Raw genomic sequence first — 22,834 nt, forward strand, 5'->3', positions numbered from 1 at the left:
CTTAGAATAGGCTTTCAGGCAGCATCTGGATCACCAGAAAAAGTTGTAGTACATTATAATGCTCCCTTCTTCCTCTCTTTAAATGTGTGATCACCTTCTTTGACTGCCACTGATTTTCCCAAGCAATGCTTCAACTCAGGTCCTGGCTGTGGACTTGTAAATTCTTTGGCATCGTGCTTCCATTCTGCAGCACTGTTTAAGGCTCTGGTCTTTACTTCCATCCCTGCTCTCACCTCCTTTTTGCCTTCCTTGTTCAATGCATACATTGCTGCCTGACACTTATTTTCTTTTCCTACCTAAAAATAATTACTTTCAGGCAAACTTTCAGTGTTAAGTGTCCTTCCAGGCTTGCATACCAACACACCAGTTCTTAAATATAATTATATGTTAAAAAAGGAAAAGCAACAAATAACACTCATGAGATCTGACATATATGTTTAGTAGAAGCTACAGAAATTAAATGATTCAATGCAACAGTTCCTCCCCTCTTTGTGCATTGTTTTATTTGGGTTATTACCTCCTTAGAAAAGGATAGCTTGATATATGTGTGATGTACCACAGGGACTTTTCCTCGAATGAATCTGGAGCCATTACAAAGTGATGAAAAAAAAGCAACAGAAAGTGATAAATGAAAAGCAACATGCATGGGAATTACTCATCACTGAATTGCAAGTGTCTCAGGAAGACAAGTGGCACCAGTTTCACAGCAACACAGCTGGTTTGGACAGAAAGAGGGAATACTGATGGAAATTGGAGGGGGTGTTTGGGGAAGGAGAATACATTCCTAGACCTTGGTGTGTAGCCAAAGCACCCATCATGTCATGCTCCTAGACTTGTGGCAGAAGTGGTCTGGGATGTGTAGTAGTCCAAATTATTAATGTATGCTTTGAAGTCTTACTTAAAAGATGATACCTACAGCAACACAACTCCTGGGCAAAGTACAGGCTTCCAGGGAAGAATGCTACCTATAGATGCGGCCTCACTGTGCCCTCAAGCAAGTTCATTTTTTTCTTTGGACAGCTGTCTTGGGAGGAAGATATTAATGTAGTCTAATCCTGTGAGATTTAAGGGGTTCTTCCCTCATGGTGTTGTGATAAGCTTAGCTATTCAGAGCAAGACTAATCTTGGGATACTAAAAAAGCAGAGGGTTATATTTTTTAAAGTACATTCTCTGGGGTTGGTGGGCTCTGCCCGAAACAGATACTACATTCAATGATATACCGTTTCTGCGATTGATACGGTCACATACATAGTCTTGCTCCTCTCTTTATTAAAGGACTAATTTATTCTGGGATTTATGTGGATGATTCTGAAAAGCTATCTTATGACACAAAGAGAAATAATATTGAATGACATTTGGTCTGATTTCAGCATCTTGTGAAAAGACAACATGTGGGACGTGCAAGCCTCTGGCACTCTTCCCCCACCCCCACTGCTGTCTGCAATGAAGGATGTTGTTTTGGGAATGATGGACAGGGGGAATGAAAAGGAATGGACTCTCTTCTAGACTTTGGGACTATGTTGAGTGTCTTGCACCTGGTCATAAATTCACATTGCCCCTCATTAAAGGGGAGCAGGTTCTTTTCTTTTTTTTTTCTGAAAACTTGCTTGAATTTATGTGCAATAGAAACCTACTGCAGGCAGGTTGTTTTTTGTTTCTTTGTCTTGCTTTTGTGTGTGAAAACCAGTAGAATATTTTAACCAATATTCTTACAGGAACTGACGTAGCTTGGTTCTATCTGATTCCAGGAACTCTCTCTCCGGACAGATGTGATGGTGGATTCACTTGTACATGCACAGTGGAGACGGAGCCAATGCCTCCTCCCTTGCATGGCTGGGTGATTGGCTGCAGATGGGTGGCCTTCAAACAAACCTAATTACTTCTGGTTTTGCATGAAATTGATTTCCATGCAAGGATGCTGAGTTGCTGTGTGCATCTCTAATGGCTTTTCTCTCTTCTTTCTCTCTCTTTTCCTTTTCTCCCTTCTGCTTGCCATGAAAACACCTCAACAGATGTCAATCATATTCCAGGTAAGTGTTGCTTTTGCTGAGCTGAAAGACTGCTCTTTAAGGAGTGGTGGTGGGCAGTTACCAGGGGCAGAAATCTCATCCCGCTTCCTAAGAGTGCACAGAAAAGATCTTCATAGTGGGCGTCATAGGGTCTGGATTGCAAAGTCTTTACTAAAAGCAGGACCTCACAGTAGCAAAGCTCACAAACTTCCCTCTTCAGAGATTACATTGTGTTGGTCAGTAAAAGGGATGTTTTCTGGATGAAAATCACATTAAAAAATGTTGCCTGTATTGTTCATTACCTGACATTGAACATTGTATTATATACAGTTTATTTCTGATGCATCTGTGTGTAGTCTGGCATACAAATCTAGTTCAGTCATTTTCCTTCTCCTGCTGCAGTCTACTCCGTTGGCTAGTCCCATTGATACCCTGTTGAGTTTTATTTCCACTAACAAAGGGGTTTTTTTTGTGTTGTTTCATTTTAGGTTTTAAAAGCCAGAGGGTATCCTTGTGGCTGAATGTGAATGTGTGATCTTATTTAGGGGACAAAACTTTAATTCCTGTCAGGGCACAAATGATTAATTTAAAAGGAATAAAGAATGTGTGGTTTATGTGCTTGTTTATTTGAGGAGTTCTTCAACACAGAAGTACTTTACCACAGAGAACTCCAAACCTGCCTCTCCTGATTGCTCTCTCATTGCCGAGAGGATCTGTGTCCCCAGACTTCAGGTACAAGAGTTAATCAAAGCAGGCCACCTTACTCTGTATTCCACATACTGTTGTCAACTGAAGCTTAAGAAACTAGCTTTTACCTCATGCTCAGACAGCTCAACCTGGTTTATCATTATGTGAAATGGAAATGAGAGCCCAGGGAAGCGGCTGGCAGTGCCCTGGCTGGAGTGGGATGATGGGAGCATCAAGACTCTTTTCCTTCTCAGTTCTCTGCATAACTTTTGCTAAATCCAACCTGGACATGGAATATGTTCTCCATTCAATTTGCCTCTTTCCTATGCTTGGATAATCAGATTTTGTGAAACACTTTAGAGAAGTGCAGCTACTTGGGTAATTTGCCCGTGTGTTTAGCCTTTTGGCTTCTCTTGTCAGCCTCCTTTTCATTCTGCTGTGGTCCTTTGCATTCTGTGTGCATCTCATCTGGCAACAGTGGAAGTGGCCAAATGGTAAATGTTGCTTAGCATGCCTTGGGAAGAATGACTCTGTCAACTGTAACACTGAATCTTTTCAGTGACCCATGGGGCTGAAGATGTACCTTCTCTGCACCAATCTGAGGTGTCCATGTACTCCCGTCTCCTCTCATCATGGCAGGATCTGGCAGGACATGCACCAAGGGCTTGGGGTCACAAGTGTTTCCACCACATCCTGAAGCTCCTGGTGTCTGTGGCAGGGAGGGTGGTTAGACTGGGAAGACATGGTCTTGCTATGCTCTACCAGTAGGACTCATGGTATAAAGTCATGAACGAGTGTTACTTCAAACAACATGAGGGCCATCTTCAAGGCCCACACAGTTTGCAGTGAATGACGGCATCACTAGTAGGTGCCCAAGCAGAGATGGCACAATGAGGACAGGACCCTGCTGTTGATACTGTGGGCACCCTGGAGGAGTCCATCCTTCTGCCCTCTGAATGGGCTTTTCTGCCACACTGCCCTCATATTCTCATAATTTATATGCTTGGATGTTCATTTTTTAATTCTCCCCATTGCTCATACACATATGTTCTTATTCTCAGGACTGCTCTGTGCTTTCTCACATGGATTTCTAGTCACACACAAGTGCTTTTTTCCATGTGCTCTGTATATTTTCAGTCTGATGATTACCTGCACATCATTGTTGGGCTCCTTAACTGTTTGAGCCTAGGCAGTCTAATCCCTCTGCTCAGCTGCGTTTGCAGTGGTGTGGCTGCACGGAGGCTCTCTTCCTGTCTGGCCATCCAGCTATCTGTATTGTGAGGACAGAGTCCAGGCCCCTGTCAAAATGGTTACTGTAACCATCCACTGTCTGCAAGACAAACTAGTGATTTTATGAGCTCATGATAACTATTTACCCGCTGTTGGGGTTTAGCCTGGCAGGCTGCTAATACAACTAGACAACTATTTGCACTCTCCTCCCCCAGTGAGATTGGGGAGAGATAAGTAAAAATAGGTAAACCTCATGGGTTGAGATAAAGGCAGTTAAATAGGACAGAAAAAGATGATGATAAAATAATGTGTAAGATAAGCGATGCATAGCATGATTGCTCACCTCCCACTGCCCAGCTAATTCCCAAGCTGTGGCATCCCCTGGCCAACTCTCCCAACATTTATATACTGAGCGTGACATCATACGGTATGGCATGGATGTCCTGGCTGTGCCCCCTCTCAGGTTTTTGCTGGCAGGGCGTAAGAAGCTGAAAAGTCATTGAGTAGTATAAGCACTGCTTAGCAACAACTAGAACATTGGTGTTATCTACATTATTCTCATACTAAATCCTAAACACAGCACTATACCAGCTACCAGAAAGAAAATTAACTCTATCTCAGCTGAAACCAGGATGCCCACAGTGCAGTAGAAGTGCTGTAAAGAGCCCCTTGCCCCTTGATTAACTGCATATTTTTATTGTTGAATAAACCCATTAGAGCTATTTCCCCAGTAAGCGAAGACAGCTGTGATTAGGCTGGGACTGGCAGAAGTGGGAACCACAGGGCTTTGATGGGTGCAATTCGCGCATGTTGCAGAGGAGTTGATCCTGTTCAAAGTAAACAGAAATGTTTAGTATGACCCTTCCCAAGCTGTGGGGTCTCTGCTTGTGAAAAAGGGATACTCCAGCAACAGGGGCTGGTGCGCTACACTGCTTTCAAGACCCTACTGAAGATCCCATCTGGCTTATTTCACAAATCAAAGGAGTTTGTCAGATGTTAGCCCAGCTGCCTTGCAGATATTGCTGCCCTGCAGGTATTGCTGCCCCTGGTCACAAAATAACAACACTACAATGTAAGCAGCAAAGTAAAATTTTTAGAACAGGGCACTGGAGTCGGGATTGTTGGTGTCTTTACTCAGTTGGGTCACTCTGTTGTGTTGTGTAAAGGAGAAGAAAGTTCTCTTTTAAGTACTTCAGTTTTCTTTTCAGGGTTATAGCTACAGCCTCATCCACCTTCACAACATGCTTAGAGATCTTGGGCTGTACACTATGGAGGTTAAGGACCTTGTTACAGAGGTTAAGTGCGTTGGCTGAGGAACGGTATGCAGCACAGACCAGAATGGATGCCTCTGTCATGTCTGCACAGTATCTGCCCCTTCCTCTCACCTTCTACTCTTTGCGAGTGATCTAGGTGCTGAAAGACAAATTATTTGGAAAAAAACAGCAGATCAAGGAGCAAGTGATAGGGTCCTGTCTCATTTGGCTTTTTTTAGTGGAAGAACATATGGGAGAGAGAACTAATTACGGGTCCTTGATATTATAGTGACTGATATTGATGCTTAGGGGGTGTAGAAGTTTAAACAGTTCTTTTCCTATGCATGCCTTTGTGGGGGAGATTTTCAGATGTTCATGAGAGCAGGCTAGAGGATAAAGTTTCTGGGCATTTTGCTGTCGTGATTTTATTGCTGACTAGAGTCTTCCTGTAACTGAATGGACACAGCCCAGTAGAAATGACCTAGTTAGTTGGAGCCCTGAGGAAAAATTAGTCCTTGTTTGCCTGAATAACTCCTTCATAAAGATACAGAGACCCTTGAAGGCACAAGCATACTAGCACACTTTTTGATCCAGATCTTTAATCTTTCAGACTCCATCTTTTAATGCTTATCTCCCTTTTTCATCTCAGGGCTACTGTTTTAGTCTGTCTCTTTAACATCATGTCACATGTCATAGGGTCATTTAAGCAGTACCTGTATGCTGGCTTCTGCTTCCTCGAAGCTGAACTCTGCTTTTTGGGCATGAAAATGTTTGCATTGTCTTTCAGCCCATTTGAAATTTCCTGTTTGCAGAAGGTACTAGGTCAGAGTAAGAATGCTGTATCTTCAGTGCCACTTACATGGATGTTTGAAATAATTTTGTATAGGCTTACATACTTCTTCATAGCTGTCACTGTGGTTTTGATTCTTGCATGCTCTTTGCACAAGCACTGTTCCTAAATCGGGTTCTCTCACACTGAAATCTTGAGTGTTTTTCAGCTTGGTGCACAGCTATGTGCAACCAAATAGCAATATTGTTCACTGAGGTCAGAGTAAGAATTGACGTAGCCCAGAAGCCTCTTTTTATCAAAGTAGATGCTTTGGAGATGTTTAAGAAACTACATTAGCGTTGGTCTTGTCCTCATATACCTTTGTGGTTTCTGGTAGTTATTGTTTTAAGAACTCTCTGACTTGATACTGCATCCAGATCATGGTGTTGTACAATCATTGATGGACATATTTTCTCTGGATGTGTCAAGTCTTTATTTTTCTTAATCTACTTATATGTTTAACTCCACAGTATCCTATGATAACAAGTCCCATTGTTTAATCATTTAAATGTGAGAAATACTATCTTTGACTTGTTTTTGCATCTGTTGCTTGAGAATTTAAGTCAGTCACTCCTACTCCTCATGTTCTAACAAACGGGAAAAAAAAAAAATTCCCTGTTCATCTGATTATTAGGGATTTTACTTTTATCTTATAAATTGTCAGGTGGATCTTTCCCAAGATGAGGAATTCTATTCCATGTCTAGCAGTTCTTCTTTTCCAAACTTGTGCATCTAGATGATCAGGTACTCTGATTTGACACACAACTTCTTATAGATCAGCCATAAAATGCATTCACCCTCAGGTCTTGCTACCTTGCTACCTGCTAGAGGATGCTACACATCCTCTTGTGCATGTGGCCATCTTTGTGAACACTTGCATACTTATTTCATCCTTTCAAACACCACCATGTTTGTAGCCCTTCCTGTGTGATTACTTCTAGGAATATGTCACATGCAATGTCAGAATCCTGTTTCTGCCATGGGCAAAAGGGGATAGTATGGTTTGATCGCTATTTCTGATCATAGATTTTGGAGTAAACGACTTTCTCTTTGGATTCTGCCTCATCTCTTATTCCTTTGACCATTCAGAGTAGCTGCCACTCACCCTGACTCACTGCCCCAAATAATGACAAAACCTATCCTGGAATTACATAGCAAAGGAAGCAAAGGGGATGGAAAAGAGGAGCTAGCACAGCTGTTGTGTGTAATTGGATTGGAAGTGGGCCTAGGGCTACAATAACAAAACTGCACTCCTGACTGGCCGCACTGTTGGGGCCTGAAAGGAGCCTCTTGGCTGTTGTGCATATCGTGGTTGATTCAAACAAAAATGACTGCTCCTCAGCCTGTGATACTGTTTTGCCAGTTAGAAACAATAGGCATCATGTATGCCAGCCACCAAGAAATTAGGTCATCCTCTTGGCTAAGCTGACCTGTCTAGCAGGTAAAAGGTCTGATTTAGGTCTCAGAATGCTTTTTTCTCATCATCCATTCTTCACATCTTTTAAGACAACGGTTTTGCATCTTCCTCTGAATCTCATCCTTTGGCCCTGCTGGAATGCCCTCATTTTGGTACATGGGGACCCTTAGGGAGTCTTTCTTGGTCTTTGGGTTTTAGAAAACCTCAGGATGCCTATTTTAAGAAGGACTGTGTGGGAGACAAGGGACTTGTCAGCTCTCCTCCCTAATTAGAAAGGGCAACTGCAGATGAAGCTGAGGTAGGAGGTTCAGAGGAGGAAAAAAGCCTATTTCTTAAGGAAGTACTAGTTTTAGGAAATTAGAGACAGAGTTGTAAACAATAGACTTAATCGCTCATCAGACTGCACATCTCTATAGTAGATACAATTTTATTTTTGGAAGAATCTTTGGTTTGCGCGATTTCTTTCTTCAGTTCTGCCATAAAAGATTTGCAAGCATATCCTAGACTAGAGAACACGATGCCCTACCTCAGTCACATACTGCAGCTGGCCCTCTTATTGTTTGAATGGGTCATGGAGGCTGATACCCAGAAAATGATCCTCTGTGGGCAAGCCTGCCCCTGAGGAGAGCTGGGCTGCTGCTGCCTGGCAGTCTCTCTTCCCATTCATTAAGAGCTTTTGGGCTTATCATCTGGCAGCATTATTAAAAGGGAAATACTGTGGCTGTCTGCCTTAACAGAGCAATTCAGCGATGCGTGCACACCCACGCACATGTGCACACCCCCAGAGCATGGGGCCAGTAATACAGGGCAAGCTATAATTAACTAGATGAAGGAGTCCATCTTCCTTTGTTGCTGCAATCAGTTGTCACTCTCAGCTGTGTTTTGTGCTCTTGCTACCTTCTTGTGTTTACAGCTTTATTTTTCCATTTTAGTGCTAATTACCCAAATGCAGTGCAGGGGGAAGCAGTGTGCTGAGGTTCAAAGGTTTGCCTTCATTTTTTCCTCCACCCTGAAAATTGCACCGGTACATCCTTAAATATGAGGACTACTGTTTAACTACATTGTTCTTTCATATCATTTACTCTGAAGCTACTTTAAAAAATGTCCTTCTGGCTTCATGACTATTCAGTGTTGGCCCTTGATACTTACTACAGTTAGAGCAATTTAATTTTACTATTTTGATATAGAAAGCAGATTGTTCACAGTATGTTTTTAACAATACAGTTCTTTAAAATGTGTTACTTTGAGATCAGGAGAGATTAATATTAACCTTTAAGAAAATAATACTTATTTGGTAGTAGGTTAAAGAAATATGAAAAACCCTTACACACCTAAAAAGGACAAAACAGTTGTGGTAAATCATGGCCAGAGAGCAGAGTTTAGATGTGTCTCTGCCCTCAGCAATGGACATATTATTTTAATAACAAACCAGTGTTCTGAAGAAGTATAGAAGCAGGCCACATTCTCTTCACATTACTAATGAAGATCTGAAGAAGCTAGGGCTCCAAAGACTGAGCACAAGCAGATATTTATCATTATCTAAGAAACCTATCGAGAACCGCCTTTCAAAGCCATATGCTTGTCCTTTCTCGTGTTTGAAGTTCAGGAATAGTAAGTCACCAGATTTCTGACTTTGATATAAAATTTCTTTGCAGGCAGAGAAGACATTTATTCTGAGATTTTCATAAACCTTCTCTGGAACACTTGCTGTCCACTGTTTTTGTTGGGCAGCAGTAGTGCCCAGGCAGTAGATTGTTATGGCTAGACTGGTTTAGAAAAAGCACACAACTCCTTGACCATTGTTGCTCATGCCAATTTGTGTCAACCTTTTCCCAGTTCTACACTGGCTGGGTATTGAGCCTTGAGCCTCTAATCAGGGTTTCTTAGATTAAAAGGAAAGCATGTTTTGCCTAGATTTAAACAAAACCAAATTTTCTTACAGAATTTCCCTGGAATGGATGGCTCTTGGCACAAACAGTGATTTTATATATGAATAACATGCTTTGAGGCCTTATGAATTCATTTGGTGTCCTGAGCCTGTTGAAAGCTTTGCTGGCCTTTATGGTTGATACTCAAATAGCATGGTGATAGGTGTCCCTGCTGTTCTGGCAAAATCTGGTCTAGTTTGCAGGTCTGAACATTTCTCACACCTCTTGCATTGGTTTGTTGGATGCCCTATTACTTTTATAGTCCAATAGTGGCTGGTACACCATGTCACCTTGAGATAACTTTGACTTTTATGATTTGAAAAATGTTTTAGTGTCTTGTCAGATCTTGTAACTGATGTTACAAGGTGAGACAATGATGTCAGTTCACGTTTTCTGTGTTGATTTTACTGTGACTAATTTGGGGCTTTTGTTACATATGCTGCAAATGTCACAGATTTTAGATCTCAATGGTTGAAGGTTTTGGTTGTTAATGACATTTTGTTGGAGATAAATACACTCATTTTCACTCCTACTTTAAATTGCAAGGGAGGAAAATTTTCAGATGAGAAAAGCTGATACATTATTTCATTATTTATATTATACGACTTTCCAATAATGAATGTGAAATTCTGTTTCAGTTCTCTTCATTAAAATAAGGATCTGTGTTGATGGACAATTTAAGGGCTAATGCTGTTGTGGGTTTGTTTTTTTTTTTTTGTTATATCTCCAATCCACCCTCCTTTTTTTTTCTGTTTTAAAAGGGAAAAAGTAGCATTTGAAAGGGGACCATTGTTTTTCTTTAATCTCCCTACTTCCATTGTCCAGTTGGGACTGGAAGATCAAGAGGTATATGCAATACTACAGTTGCTGTTGTATTTCAAATTCGTCAAGAAGCAGAGAACCAAAACATTTCTCAAGGAGACTTTCTTTCTCAGCTATTTGAGTGAAGGCCAGATTGGGAACTGCAAGGCAAGGGGCTCTGGGCTGCACCTGGCTGATGCACCTGACAGATAGGACACACAGCATTGGCCTTCCAGGAATAAGGACGAAAGAAGTGTTGACATTCCTGACATTTTGAGATTTTTATAGCTTGTAGAGAGAGAAGGGGTCTTCTTATAGTGTGATTCAGGGTGTTTAATACAGACTTTTTCTTTGATGCCTCCCTGGAGGTTTCTTTTTGTCAGTGTCCTGTCTCCCCAAGTTGACAAGGCCCATGCCATGCCCAGCAGCTGCATCTGTTGGTGCTGTGACTCTTAGCCATAGCTTTCCTTCCCTTTGGTGTACAAGGGCTAAGGGCTTGGGACCATGATCTCTGCTCTGGCTCTGATGTCCCCTCACTGTCTGGCCAAGTCAGCTGCATAACATAGTGCCACCTTCTTGCCTTTTCTCCTTTTTCTCTATTGTTGCAGGGTCTCTCTGCTTTGTAGGTCCTAACAATTATACTTTTGTCTTGTTGTCTTTTACAGTGCCTTTTATAGTGACTTTCAAGTGCCCATTTGGACAGCCTAATATTTGCCTTTCAAGAATGACGGGGTCTGTGGCCATAAATAGAGAGACAAATAAAATAGAGAAACAAATGCAACCAACTCGGCTAGCAGAGCAAAATAATTAATTGAAATGCTATCTTATAATTTAGACCAGAAATATGTCCCACTGTATCAAATCTTCTATGTTTATTTATAGCTAAAAAAATTAACCCCCCCCCGAACCTACGTTGTGTTTCTGATTATTTTTCTAAATCCACAATAATCTTCAAGAACATTAAGATATTTACATTCCTTAGACTGTGCAATGATTAATCCCCTTATCTGGCTTGGAGTTCTCTGTGGGTGAACATATTCTTGGGATGATCTGGATTTTAGATTTCTCCAGCAGATGCAAAGGAAAAATATAAAAGAGAGAGAAATAAACAAATTTAAACTCAGCATGCTGCTTGTTGAAAATTCTTATTCAAATAAATTCATTTGACCTCTCTTAATTTGAAATTTAAAAAAGTCACAGCCCTGTTAGATTAATAAACTGACTTAAGATAGGGGGTGTGTGTGTGTATGGTTGTATCAAAATCCCTGCCATACTAAGTGCTGTGAGAGGTAGGAGGTGTGAAGGAATAAGGCTAAGGGAAGGAGAACAGGGAACCAAGTATTGAAGGGGTCACTCGTGGCTTGAGTGGGTAGTACTCGAGTTTTGTATATGTCAGTTCTGTGAAATCATGTGTCGCAAAATTGACTAATGGGTCAGTTGATGCTTAATGAATTGGACGTGAACATATATACAATAGTAACTAAATAATATTTGCATGAATACAGTTGTACAGTAAACATTAGAAAATTGTGGCTAGAAATGGATTTTAATTGAAACAAACAAGCTTTATGCCAGAAAGAGTTACTGGACAGAGAGTGGAGCAGCTCAGGTGACCACCACAGCCCCATCTACAAAGCTGTCAGTGACTGTTGCTGCTGAAGGGAGCTGTGCTGCTTTCTGGCCTTATCTTGAATTATGAAACCAATGAGTAGCTTTAGCTATGGACCCATAAAGTAGCACACTACCCTCAGAAGTTGAATCACCAGTTCTTTCCAGAAAGGAAATGGAGTAGTATTAAAAACAAATTACTGGTGATTTTTTTAGTCCTTGCCAGGTCGTGGTGTATTGGTGTCTAATTAGTAAGTGTGAGCAGTTTTGATCAGCTCCTACAATTACGTGCTGAAGCAATCACATTCAAGAATGGCAATAGCTTTGTGTGTCTGTGTGCATTTAGCCCAGATGTTTTGTCTGAGGCAAAAATGTGGTGAGATCATGGCCTCCCTTTCACTGACCACTGCAGCCTTGAATTTCAAATCTTTTGATGAGATGGAGTTATTTCTATAGCTCTGCAGAGAAGCAAATGCTCCTGCAGAGCCCCATTGCAGACCTTGGGCTTCATAGCCTATTCGGCCATACCTGTGTGCAGTACCTCTGGAGTCTCTCCCCAAGGGATATGATGAACATCGAACACAGTTCTGCAACTACCAGCAGAGTATTTCTACCTGTGACAGACATTTTCCTGCTCAGTGTGGAAAGCAGCACCAGCATGTGTGTGTGCCCTGTGTGCTACACCCATACTTGGTCTCCTTCAAGTATGCAAGCTCCAGTTCTGAGAGGTGTTGGACTGTGACCAATGTGCATGGATATTGCTGCTGCTTTTTCTGTTTTGTTCTTTTTTTCTTACTTCCTCTCTCTCTCTCTCCTTCTCTCTCAAAGGCCTCTCACACCTGATGATGGGTGAACAAGGTAAGTTCTTAGATTTTCTCTTTGCTTCAGTCACTGATCATGAAAGAGCTTTGCCCCTGCTACTTTTCTGAGCTAGGCTTTGCATGGAAAAAGCAACTAAGCCTACTGGGTGCTGGTTAAGCCATTTGCATTTATGCATCCCTGTCCCATGAGCCGCAGTTTCTTGTCAGCCTGGGACTTGGGTACCCAGGAGGGAGCACAGAATGATTCCATGGACAGTAAAGAGGTATGCTTCCCCCTCCCCTGCAGCCCATCAACTATTTTATCTTGCCATTTCTTTCTTGTTGTGCCAGCTATAATGACTCCCACTTATGCCTGCTAAATGTAGACCTCAGTGTTGGTCTTTATTTTGAAGAGTGCAATTATTAAAAAAAATGTGTTAATAGCCCTCATGACATGATTCTAACTCATGAATCCTGAGCAAAATTACATATAATGGCCTGTAAGTCCTGTGTCTGCAATTTAAGTGATTCAAATATGCACAGACCAAAATGGTTTAGAAAAAGAGCAAGGCTAACCCCAGGTTGAGCTACAAATTGTATCTAGGCCTGTATCAGAGTTTGCATTTTAATATCTCAGACTGGATTGTGTTATGGATCTGTTGAGCATGACATGATGGGATCATGAGTCCTATTTTGCACTGTGGGGGTGCGGAGCAAGATGCCGGTGAGGAGGGGTGAGGTGAAGAGAGGAGTGATTCTATTTTCCTTGGACAGTGTCAGCATCTTGCTGACATGGATACACAGGCAGGAGTTAGCGGTGCTGGTGATGCATTCTAGTCTTGCGAATGCAGGAGTGAAATGATCAAAGACTTAATGTAAGGTTTGTGCGTATTGTACACTAGGAAGACCAGACTAACTGTTTGTCTGCAGGGAAAAAACATGAAGTTTCAGTCTAAAGCCTGATTAGACTTACCAAGACTAGATGTACACAATAGTGTTTTGCCTTTAAGTGAACACATATCTGAAGTTAGAGAGTCCAAGGAGTTAATAAGATAGAAAGTAGATCCTGTGGATGATTAGGAGTCATTAGATACTTGAATAAAAAAGACATCGCTTTTGCGTATCTCAGTGAAATGTAGAGAGGCTTAGGATATAATCAGTTTTTATTCTATAGTTCAAGGCAGATGTCTGCTCTGCCGTTGTGAAAGCTTAAGAAACAGTCAGAAGTGAATCTAGGGCTCAATCTTGAGTTTCCGTGCTGCTTAGCATCCCTATGTGATGGGAAAGGTAGGAAAATAAGGCTATTTATGAGTGCATATCAAGGCCATGTTATTTGGCAGATGAAGCATCTGACTAAGCTCTGGGAAGCATTGAGCTCCTTCTCTATCCCCATTTGCTGTTCAGCTAGCCTCATGGCTCGGAGGTTGTGCTTGGTGAAGGCACCAGCAGACAGGTCCTTTCAGCATGTCCTAACTGCTTAGGATGCAGCAAGCTATTGGCAGTGGAATGATGATGGCAATTTGGAGTAATCAGAACAGTGAACTTTCCTGATCACTTCCAATTTGAGTAACACTGAACATATCTTAGTAGTAGTCTGTGATTTAGCACTGGATTATATAAACAGATGCACTTGACTATTTAAATTACAAGTTGCAATCCAGCTGGCTCGTGAAGACTTGTATGACCTATTCAGGCCTGTATGATGCTCATTATCCCTTTCTGTACTCCCTTGCCTGGGAAAACGATTTGAAAACTATTGGCTTCTGGCAACTTTAGCCACCCTTATTTACCCATAATGCATCAGGGAACAGTGGCTTCTCTTTTCTTGCCAAGGGACTCACAGATATTCCCTTTTGGTAAATATTTACTCTCTATAAAAATATGATGGACATAAAATATGTAAATGTATATGTGTGAGTAAATATGCAATGTCAACATAATATACAAATACATTAACTCTGGAAGGTGAAATGTGTTTAGCAAATATATTACGATGAGATTTATTTTTTTTCTGTCCTACTCTGTTGTTTCCCTTGCTGTTTTGAATTTGACATGGAATGAGGCATATCACTGGTGTGCTATCGCATGAGGGGTTTGCATTTCTTAGTAGAAAATCAAATTAAAACTCGAGGGCTTAACCAGGCAGTTGCTGGTTGTACTATCAGTTGTTTAAGCCTTGCTTCGTACTTCAGTTGTGGCGTGTCTCTCATTTTTCCCTTGACATTGTGTTTTGCTCGGTTTGTCTGCTACATAAATATGTTCATTTTCTTGGGTTGTTTTGTAAGTACGAGCAATGGCATAATTTTTTGTTTTTTATATTTCTTCCCTCTCTTCTCTTTTGCCTCCTCCATGATGGACACCCTTCTTGTTCCTCCTGTTAACTGGATGCACACCTCCCTGTCTGTAGGTAGAAGCAAAGGTAGAAATTCCGTTCTTTCTAAGACTTCATTGCTTATAAAATGTTTGTTTGTCTGTTGACAAATTTTATTTTTATAAATGTGGTTTGTATTAGAACTTAATGCTATTACTTTTAAAAGTCTTTCAACAATCTTGTTTGGTATTGAATTATGGAAGAAATATTTATTAAGATGAATGCTTTGAGGCCTTCTTAACATATGTTGTTTTCTCTCTGTTCACACTAATCATGGGCTATGCAGTGTCAAACTCTCTGGAGCTGGTGATGCTGGGGTGCAAAGGGATAGTCAGTTCAGTGGAACGCAGAGGCCAGGGTGCTGGTACTGCTGACTCTCTTGCACTGGAGCAATGCTGCTGTTGGGAGTTTTGGCACTGGTGTTGGTGGAAGTAGGACCTGAGCTTGTCCAGTACTCTTCAACGATGGAGGTCTTTTGAGCTATCATTTCTCACTCGAGCTCCACCTCCGATCTTCTCTGTTAGTGAAAAGGTGGTTTTCAAGGAAGAACTGAATTGTGAAAAGTTGCAGAGGAAATAGAAGTCATCGGCATGGCTAAACAGAGGTCTATTTCCTTTGCAGCTCCATACAGCACAGGGCATGTAAGGCTACTCCAGCTTGCTCTTCAGCAGTTCACACCAATCTTCAGCATGCAGAGAGCAGTCATCCATCCCTAATCAAAACTGTCAAAAAGGCAAAATGCTGCAAACCTACTGCAGGTCTCCAGTTGGACTGGAGGCAAGGGTGAAGATTAATGGATAAATTACAAGCACTGCTTGAGCAAAATCTATTTCTTTGTCCAGTTTTCCAATGAGACAGAGAGATTAAAGAGTTTTATTATGCTGAAGCTTACTGCTTTTTCAACTGCTGAAGAATCTGATCTATTGATCAGCGTGATTTGAACACATTGGAGGATCTTGTGTGTGTCCATGCCAGTAAGACATTGGGGGATGAAATGACTAATTGTACTGCTATGAATTTGCAAGTATATGAGAGGATTTGCTCATACTAACTTTCTTTGAGGCACAAGCAGTATCTGCTTCATGATCGCTCCTGTAATACCTGAGTTCTGGGGAGCACAATGGCATATTAAGCATATTTTCTTTGTATGGTTCCTCTTTCTGATCCCCTGTCTTCTTCTATCAAATTTGTGTTGTTGGATTCTCTGTGATGAGGAGCATCATGTAATCAATTTTATTTGTTCTGGTTTTAGGTTTAAAAAATATTCCAATAAATCATTCCATAGCTTTTCTATTCAATCCTAAATTGGATGATGGAAGATAATACATGAGTTGTACTCAGAGCTGTCTTCTTAGCAAGAGGTGAACATCCCAACGTAACAATCACACATATACATTGCAAAAAAATGTGAGAACCTAAAGCTCTAAGCACATCACACAAAGTTGCTGTGCCTTGACACAGCTGCCAATAACTGAGTTAGCTGATGTATGGCTTAGTGTGATTTAAGGGTCAGTGTAGATCAGGGTGAACCTTGTATGGCATGATGTTAGCTCATGTTGCTCCCGTCTTTTCTTGGGTGGCATTTGTACTGCAGGCCAGTCTATGCGGGACTAAACTGAACATCTTTTCTGAAGCAAAACTCCCAGTCAAGCCTGTAGGAATGAGGTTTATAATATATAGTCCACAATTAATTCATATGCACTGAAACTTGATTTATTGTGTCACTGAGTGAAAATATTGTTTCACTTCCCAGCTATGTGTAGTTTTTAGCTCTGGTTATAGCAAGTGATTTTGTAAGAGAGCCATCACTCTGTATGAAAAATGATATTACCTTCAGAGGGCTCCAGGTGTAATTTTGAACCCATGGATGGCCTTCAGCAGAGGAGGTGGTACCAGATGCCTCAGTGATCATACCGGGAAGGTTCATATTTTTCAGTATTCTTGAAGTTTTTGGTAAAAACTGGCAACCATTCTGTCTCACACCACATATGTAACCAAGGGATGTGATGTATTTGATTTCATAAAACCTCTTCACAACATATAAAAGTCTGTGACCTTGCATTCATCATTCTAAACATGTCTGTCATAGGTTGCTTCCACTACAGTAAATAGGCTTCTTCTGTCCTTTTTAAAAAGTTCAAGACATTTATTTTTTTCATTTCTAAGTTCCTGGGAAGGTGAAGAAGATGAAGTGAAGTGTAGGTGTTCTGGGGTAGTTGAGATACAGAAAAGCATCTGGATACTACTTGCGTTTTAACCCAAACTGAGTATATATGCATTGTTTGTGTTTTTGTTAGGCATATGGAACTGTTCATGGAGGTGAGGTAAATGTATGAGTGGGGCTGACTTTTGTTTAGTTCGTGATGAACTGCAAAATACGATTTCTCTTCTGGAGAAAAACTGACAATTAAGGAACAATTATATTGAGTTTATTTTCCTAACACTCCCGCACAAGTAAATGATACCAAAGGAGATCATAAATATCCAACTCTAACTTGCTGTTGAACCGGAGTTATTGTGTAGTCAGACTGTTCCGTCTAATCTGTTTTCTTGACAGCCTTTGTTATAGAAATGATAATTGGCCTTTTTGGTAACTTTCACTATTCTTTTTTATATATAGTGGGTTTTATTTTGTAATCACTCTTGGCTTGGACCTCGCTTCTATTGAGGTTTGTGCCTCCAGAGGAAATTGGCTGTATTCTTGATGGGATTGAGCTATTTTTGATGAATTAAGTCCTGTGTCTTCTTGAAGGCAATAACAAAATTGACATTGAATTTAGGGGCCAAGATTCACTCAAGGAACTGAAAAGTCCCAAAGTCCCTTCTGACACAAAAAATGATGATCAGGTGTGTCTGGTTTCAGGGTGCGCACAGGACACTTTGGTAGTTCCTTGTGTAGTCTGCAGATGGCTGCTTCTCCTGTAAGGCACTGGGCTCCTTCCCTCCATCAGTAACTCTGCTCAGCTGCAAAGCTGCACACCCATTTTCAACATGGAGCAGTTCTTTTCTGTGTTCTCAGAGAGAAATGAAGGAGTACTCACATATTTCATGATTGAAACATTTTTTAATACATCTTTTACTGAAGACGCCACTGGCAAATTCCCTGTGTAGCTCTCAGCATCACAAAATCAGATTATCTCCCTTGGTCCTAACTGCTCTGAAGCCAAGTAGGTCTTTTAAGTCTTGTAATGTTCATCATTGCTCTCAGTGAGCAGTGTGAGGTTGTTATTCCTTTGAATTGTTCAATAATATTGACCAGGAGGTAATGGCACAGAAAAAACGAAATAGCATATGTGGACTCAGATAGAAGGAAACAACTGGGCCTTACTGATCTGGAAAATAATTTCACCAGTAATACCGTTAGGATTTCAGTATGATGTGGGTAAGTCCATCTGAGTGGCCAAGAGTTTATGCAAACATTGAAGTGAAATGTCAGTAACAAATTAAATCATTTGTACTCTATAAATATCTAATTATACAAGGGGAAAAACAACACTACATTCATCTTGCCATCCTTGGCAGTGTTTTTTAAGCTCTGCTTTGCCCTGTAAAATATCTTAATATTTGGGTATCAAATGTAAATATTGTATGCTTTTGCTTTCTACACTTACAGTTCTTTCCTTAAGTTTTTTAATATGTGTGGTATTGGCTTCATTTTCCTTTTTGTGAGGAAAAATCTTCCATTATTTTAAGGATGGTGACTTTCAGTTTTTGCTTTCTTCTTAATGACTGTTTAAAAAAGAAAGTATTTTATCTTATGGTTAGCGAACACCCAATCTGTAAAACCTTTTTGATAGGCTCGAGGACCCTTCAATGTAAATGTGGTTCTTCTGGAATAATTTTTTTGCAAGTATTTTTTTTCTGCTGGTTTCATATTTTATTTAGGAAAGAAACAAGTACTTTAATGTAATTCTGATAGTTGATGAATTTAAAATATAAGATATTGGGATACATTTCTGCAAAGCGTTCATCCTATTTATATTCCAGAGATGTTGACATTTTCCAGACTTTGGTGAATGAAGTCACTTAAGTGTTGAATAGCAGCTAAAACAAAGAAATAGATGTCTTATAAACATTCTTCTTTTTACACCTCTATAATATTTTTATGAAGGCAGACAAATGAGAGTTTAAATAGAGTGTTCCTTGTAAATTATGTTTTGTTTGTGCATATGAGCGTGCATCTTAATAAATAATGTGTATGCATAAAATATTTAATAATGTGTTAAGTGTTTTGTAGGTTATAGGTAATTTATTTTTTCTTAAGTGCTTTCTTTCTGCCTTATTTTAAAACTGTGTCTTTCTAATGTGTGAATAGACAGCTGATTCTTCATTTGCTTTCATTTTCATTAAGAAGAATGATTCCTGTGAGAGTTAAAGGCATTGCGGTTCTGTTGTGTGTAAACAGGAGCTAAAATATTGTCTTCTTTCACTGTATTGTAGTCTTCTGTTTCCGATGACTCTCAGGTTTCACTCTGCCCAAAGAGAATATTTAATTGATATCATTGAAAGGCTTTTTTTTCTTCCTCTGTTTTCTTCATTTGAGGCATTCAGTGGTGTGTAGAGATGCAGAGGTAGCAAAACAGGACATACGCTTTGTAAAAGGCAGACTAATAGCACTTTTGATGGACGCCTGATTTTAAAGTGCTGTATCTTTCATTAAAATTTACATGTAAAGTAAGGGCAAGCACAGTGACATGAAAGCTAATGCAAGTTGCACATCTTGACATAATAACAATCACAAGAAACTGGAGATCCCAGATGGCAGCTTGGCCTTTGCCATCCTTTTAATAAGCTACTAACTGCTAATTATTGCACTCTTATGGGCAAGTTAATTTACTGTTGACTCTTAAAGAGACATTGTGCTTTTTCCTGGCATTTAGGTTTTTCAGTTTAGATTTGAGAGTGGTTTTTTCCTGCAGGTTGGAGTGCTTCCAACAGACAGTAACAAAGAGGCAAAGAAGCAGAGAGGGAAATGGAACATAATAAGCAATGTTTTCTTTGATAACAGCAGAATGTAAGGTTGTGGGCTTTTCTAGGGCACGGGTTTAGAGCTGAAAGGAGCACCAGCATGTATATTAGATCCAGGATTTAGGTTTTGCTTTTAAAAGAAAGCCCTTAGCGCAGAGTTAGTATTGTCATTAAAAATAAACAGAATGTCTTTCCCTGAGTAACTGAGACTTGAAATTCTGAAAATCAGATAAATTAGAAATAGAAAATCGTAATTACAGGTTCTTTTCTGTTGCCAGACATTTGAAGGTAAAATTTCAACTCACAATTCTGAAAGCTAGAGTGTCCACTGTATTTTTCTAAAAATTCTTCCTTTTAATGTTACGTACCTGGTTGTCATAATACAGGGAAGGAGTGTTATTTGTGAAACATACATTTTTATCACATTTTTTAAGTGATCTTTTTCTTCATCCAGTTGAAAGGGACATTTGGTAATGAGACCAGTCAGGAAGAAGTTTTGATCTAAGAACCTATTTAGGAATGAGGGAACAGCTGCAGTTTAAATGGACTCTAATTCGCACAGTTAATGCTGTTTTGTGAATTCATGATTCTCTGTGATAACATTTGGGAGGAGTGATGGTGGATAATAGCTTATTTCCTGGGCTTTATGGTAATGCAGCAAAGTGGTGGTAATGCCATCAGGAACAGAAATAGACCCCTGTCACACACATCAGACAGCCCTGCAAAATATGAAACTCAGTGAAAGAGGGGAGTTTCCTGATTTAAGGTCTACTGTAGCCTTCTGTGCACTACAGTGATAACATTACAGTATTGAACAGTTTAGAAAATATGTGCTATGTAAGCTGGATCTTATGCATGAAGAGTAAGCACTCAGCTAAAGCACCCTTATTTGCAGTGCTTTAGCAGATAGTAAATATTTTGACTAGAGATTAGTGGATAACACACCATGCAAATGGTTGTAAAACTATTGCTGTGAAGAAGGTCATGCTTTCTCAAATCATTTGATATAACTCACCCAATATCGCCTGTGCCAGTTAATAGGTTACATCTAATGGTGTGTGATTTTCCCATCAGTATTCTGGTTTTTGATTCTGATTTTGGCAGTACACCATTGCTAGTGCAGATCTTCCTGTGACACCCTTTCAGTTTTTGGGCCATGCTTGCCTCTTTCATGGAACTAGAGCTCCTTCTCATGCTGTTTTTTCATTTCCACATTTGTTTCAAGAGCCTCGATAGCTCTGAGTGCATGTGTCCAAGTACACATCAGTACTGACAAGTGGTGAAATAAGAGGAGATAATAGAAAATGCCACTACAGAGAGCAAGCGATCAGGTGTGAATCCAGCACTCACAGGCTGTAGCACATTCATTTGTTTTCAAAGCCCTTTGTTTTGAAATTTATGTTACAGAAGACTTATCCTGCAAGTTGCTGTCCTTAAGGTTCTGTGTTCCCTAAACAGCTGGTGAAGCCCACAGAAATTAAAGGTGTTTTGCATCTGGGAACGTGTTGCAAACCTGCAAGGGTAAAGTCCCCAAATTCTGTTTCAGTAGTATTTTCTGTGAGATGTTGGTCTCATAGTGGATATGCTTTATACACCAGTAAGTTTGATGTAATAGTATTAAGAGCTGCATTCTTCACTGCACTGCAAGGACTTTGTTGTGATATAACTGATATCGAAGCAGAGGAAATGCACTGATATAAAAGAAATAGTATGGAGAAGAATCTGGTTCTGAGACTGTTCAAACACTAACCTGAGGGATTCTGGATCTTTCTCACGAAATGATGGTCTTAGTTCCCCTCTTGTTAAAGTAAAAGACAGCAAAGCATTTAATAAAACAGTCCTTTACCAGCACTGCTTTGTGGGAAAAGGCTTTAAACAGAACTGGTACTTTGAGGATTTGTGTACACAGTTGTCACCATTAAAAAAGTCAGTAGCATTTGCCAAGCAGTACCACACCGTGGTGCCTGAGATATCGCTTTCTCTCCTACAGTAGAGCAAGAAGAATGTATGTAGTGTATGTAGGTAAGTGTTTATGATTTGATTCTGTCAATTGCATGCATTTTAATTGAGCTTTTCTCTCAAAACTCAGTTTGATTGGGAAACTGCTCATGTGTCATATTATTTCTAAAGCAAAATATAGTTCCTTTTAGAGGACCAAATTATTTTTACTGAAGACTCTAAAAACCATTTTAGCATTTGTTCTAAAATGGTATGGCTCTGTGATTGTTAGTTGTTAGTAGTGGTAACAAAAATGTATAACTTGAATGTTAAAGTAATTGTATTTTAAAAGGAGCTGCAGTCTTATTAGGTATGGTGGAATTGTATTAAGCCAGCATTAAAAAGCACACACCTTTATTCCCCCTAGTTAATGATATATGAATAATGACCAGGTTGATGATGAATGTGCTGATCACCAGCTGGGATCAGACAATTACATTTGATTATGTAAAGAGTTAGTTGCTAAAAGCCTTGAAATATTAAAACTTGGCTAGAATAAATATCACTGAAGAACCTTTGTCTTGTACATGTGTATTCAGCTGCCGGTTCTCTGAGCAATTCTTGGTTCACCTGGTAATGTTGGGAATCAAACTGTGAACAGTTATTTTCCAGCCCTGTGACTGTTGATAAAAGGATCTTGCATAGCTGTTAGCTTGTCCTGTGAGGGAAGAGCACGTTGCTGCATCGCAGTGCAGGGATTACAGGCTCTCACTTAGCTCTGCATTAAAGATGTTGCAAGCTTTTATAAAACTCAGGGCTGCACCTAGCATTGCCATGCATTTGCATTTCCCAGCTCTGACGAAGGGCACACGTTTCAGGCACCAGTGCCTTGCAGGACTGGCCAACTCCATCATCCAAATAATACATTTATCTGACTGTTTTCCACTACACATATTTATTTTGGAGAGTCTTACTCCACAGACTGTCTCAATGA

The 22,834-nt window shown here is 40.1% G+C and overlaps 1 protein-coding gene across 30 annotated transcripts in view; it reads left to right on the forward strand.

Annotated features, from left to right (window-relative positions):
- The window catches only part of NRXN3 (neurexin 3), a 998,348-nt gene that overhangs the window by 82,495 nt on the left and 893,019 nt on the right, over positions 1–22,834 (forward strand). For 28 of the 30 annotated variants that reach the window (XR_008449915.1, XR_008449916.1, XM_054066539.1 and 25 more), the window contains exons 3-4: positions 2,014–2,031; positions 12,592–12,621. Coding sequence is in view for 27 of the 30 variants with exons in the window: in XM_054066539.1 (XP_053922514.1) it covers positions 2,014–2,031; positions 12,592–12,621 (48 nt within the window). In the remaining 3 variants the exon portion in view is untranslated. 30 annotated transcript variants of the gene reach the window in all.

Source organism: Cuculus canorus, chromosome 5, assembly GCF_017976375.1.
Source record: "Cuculus canorus isolate bCucCan1 chromosome 5, bCucCan1.pri, whole genome shotgun sequence".
NCBI classification, from domain to species: Eukaryota; Metazoa; Chordata; class Aves; order Cuculiformes; family Cuculidae; genus Cuculus; species Cuculus canorus.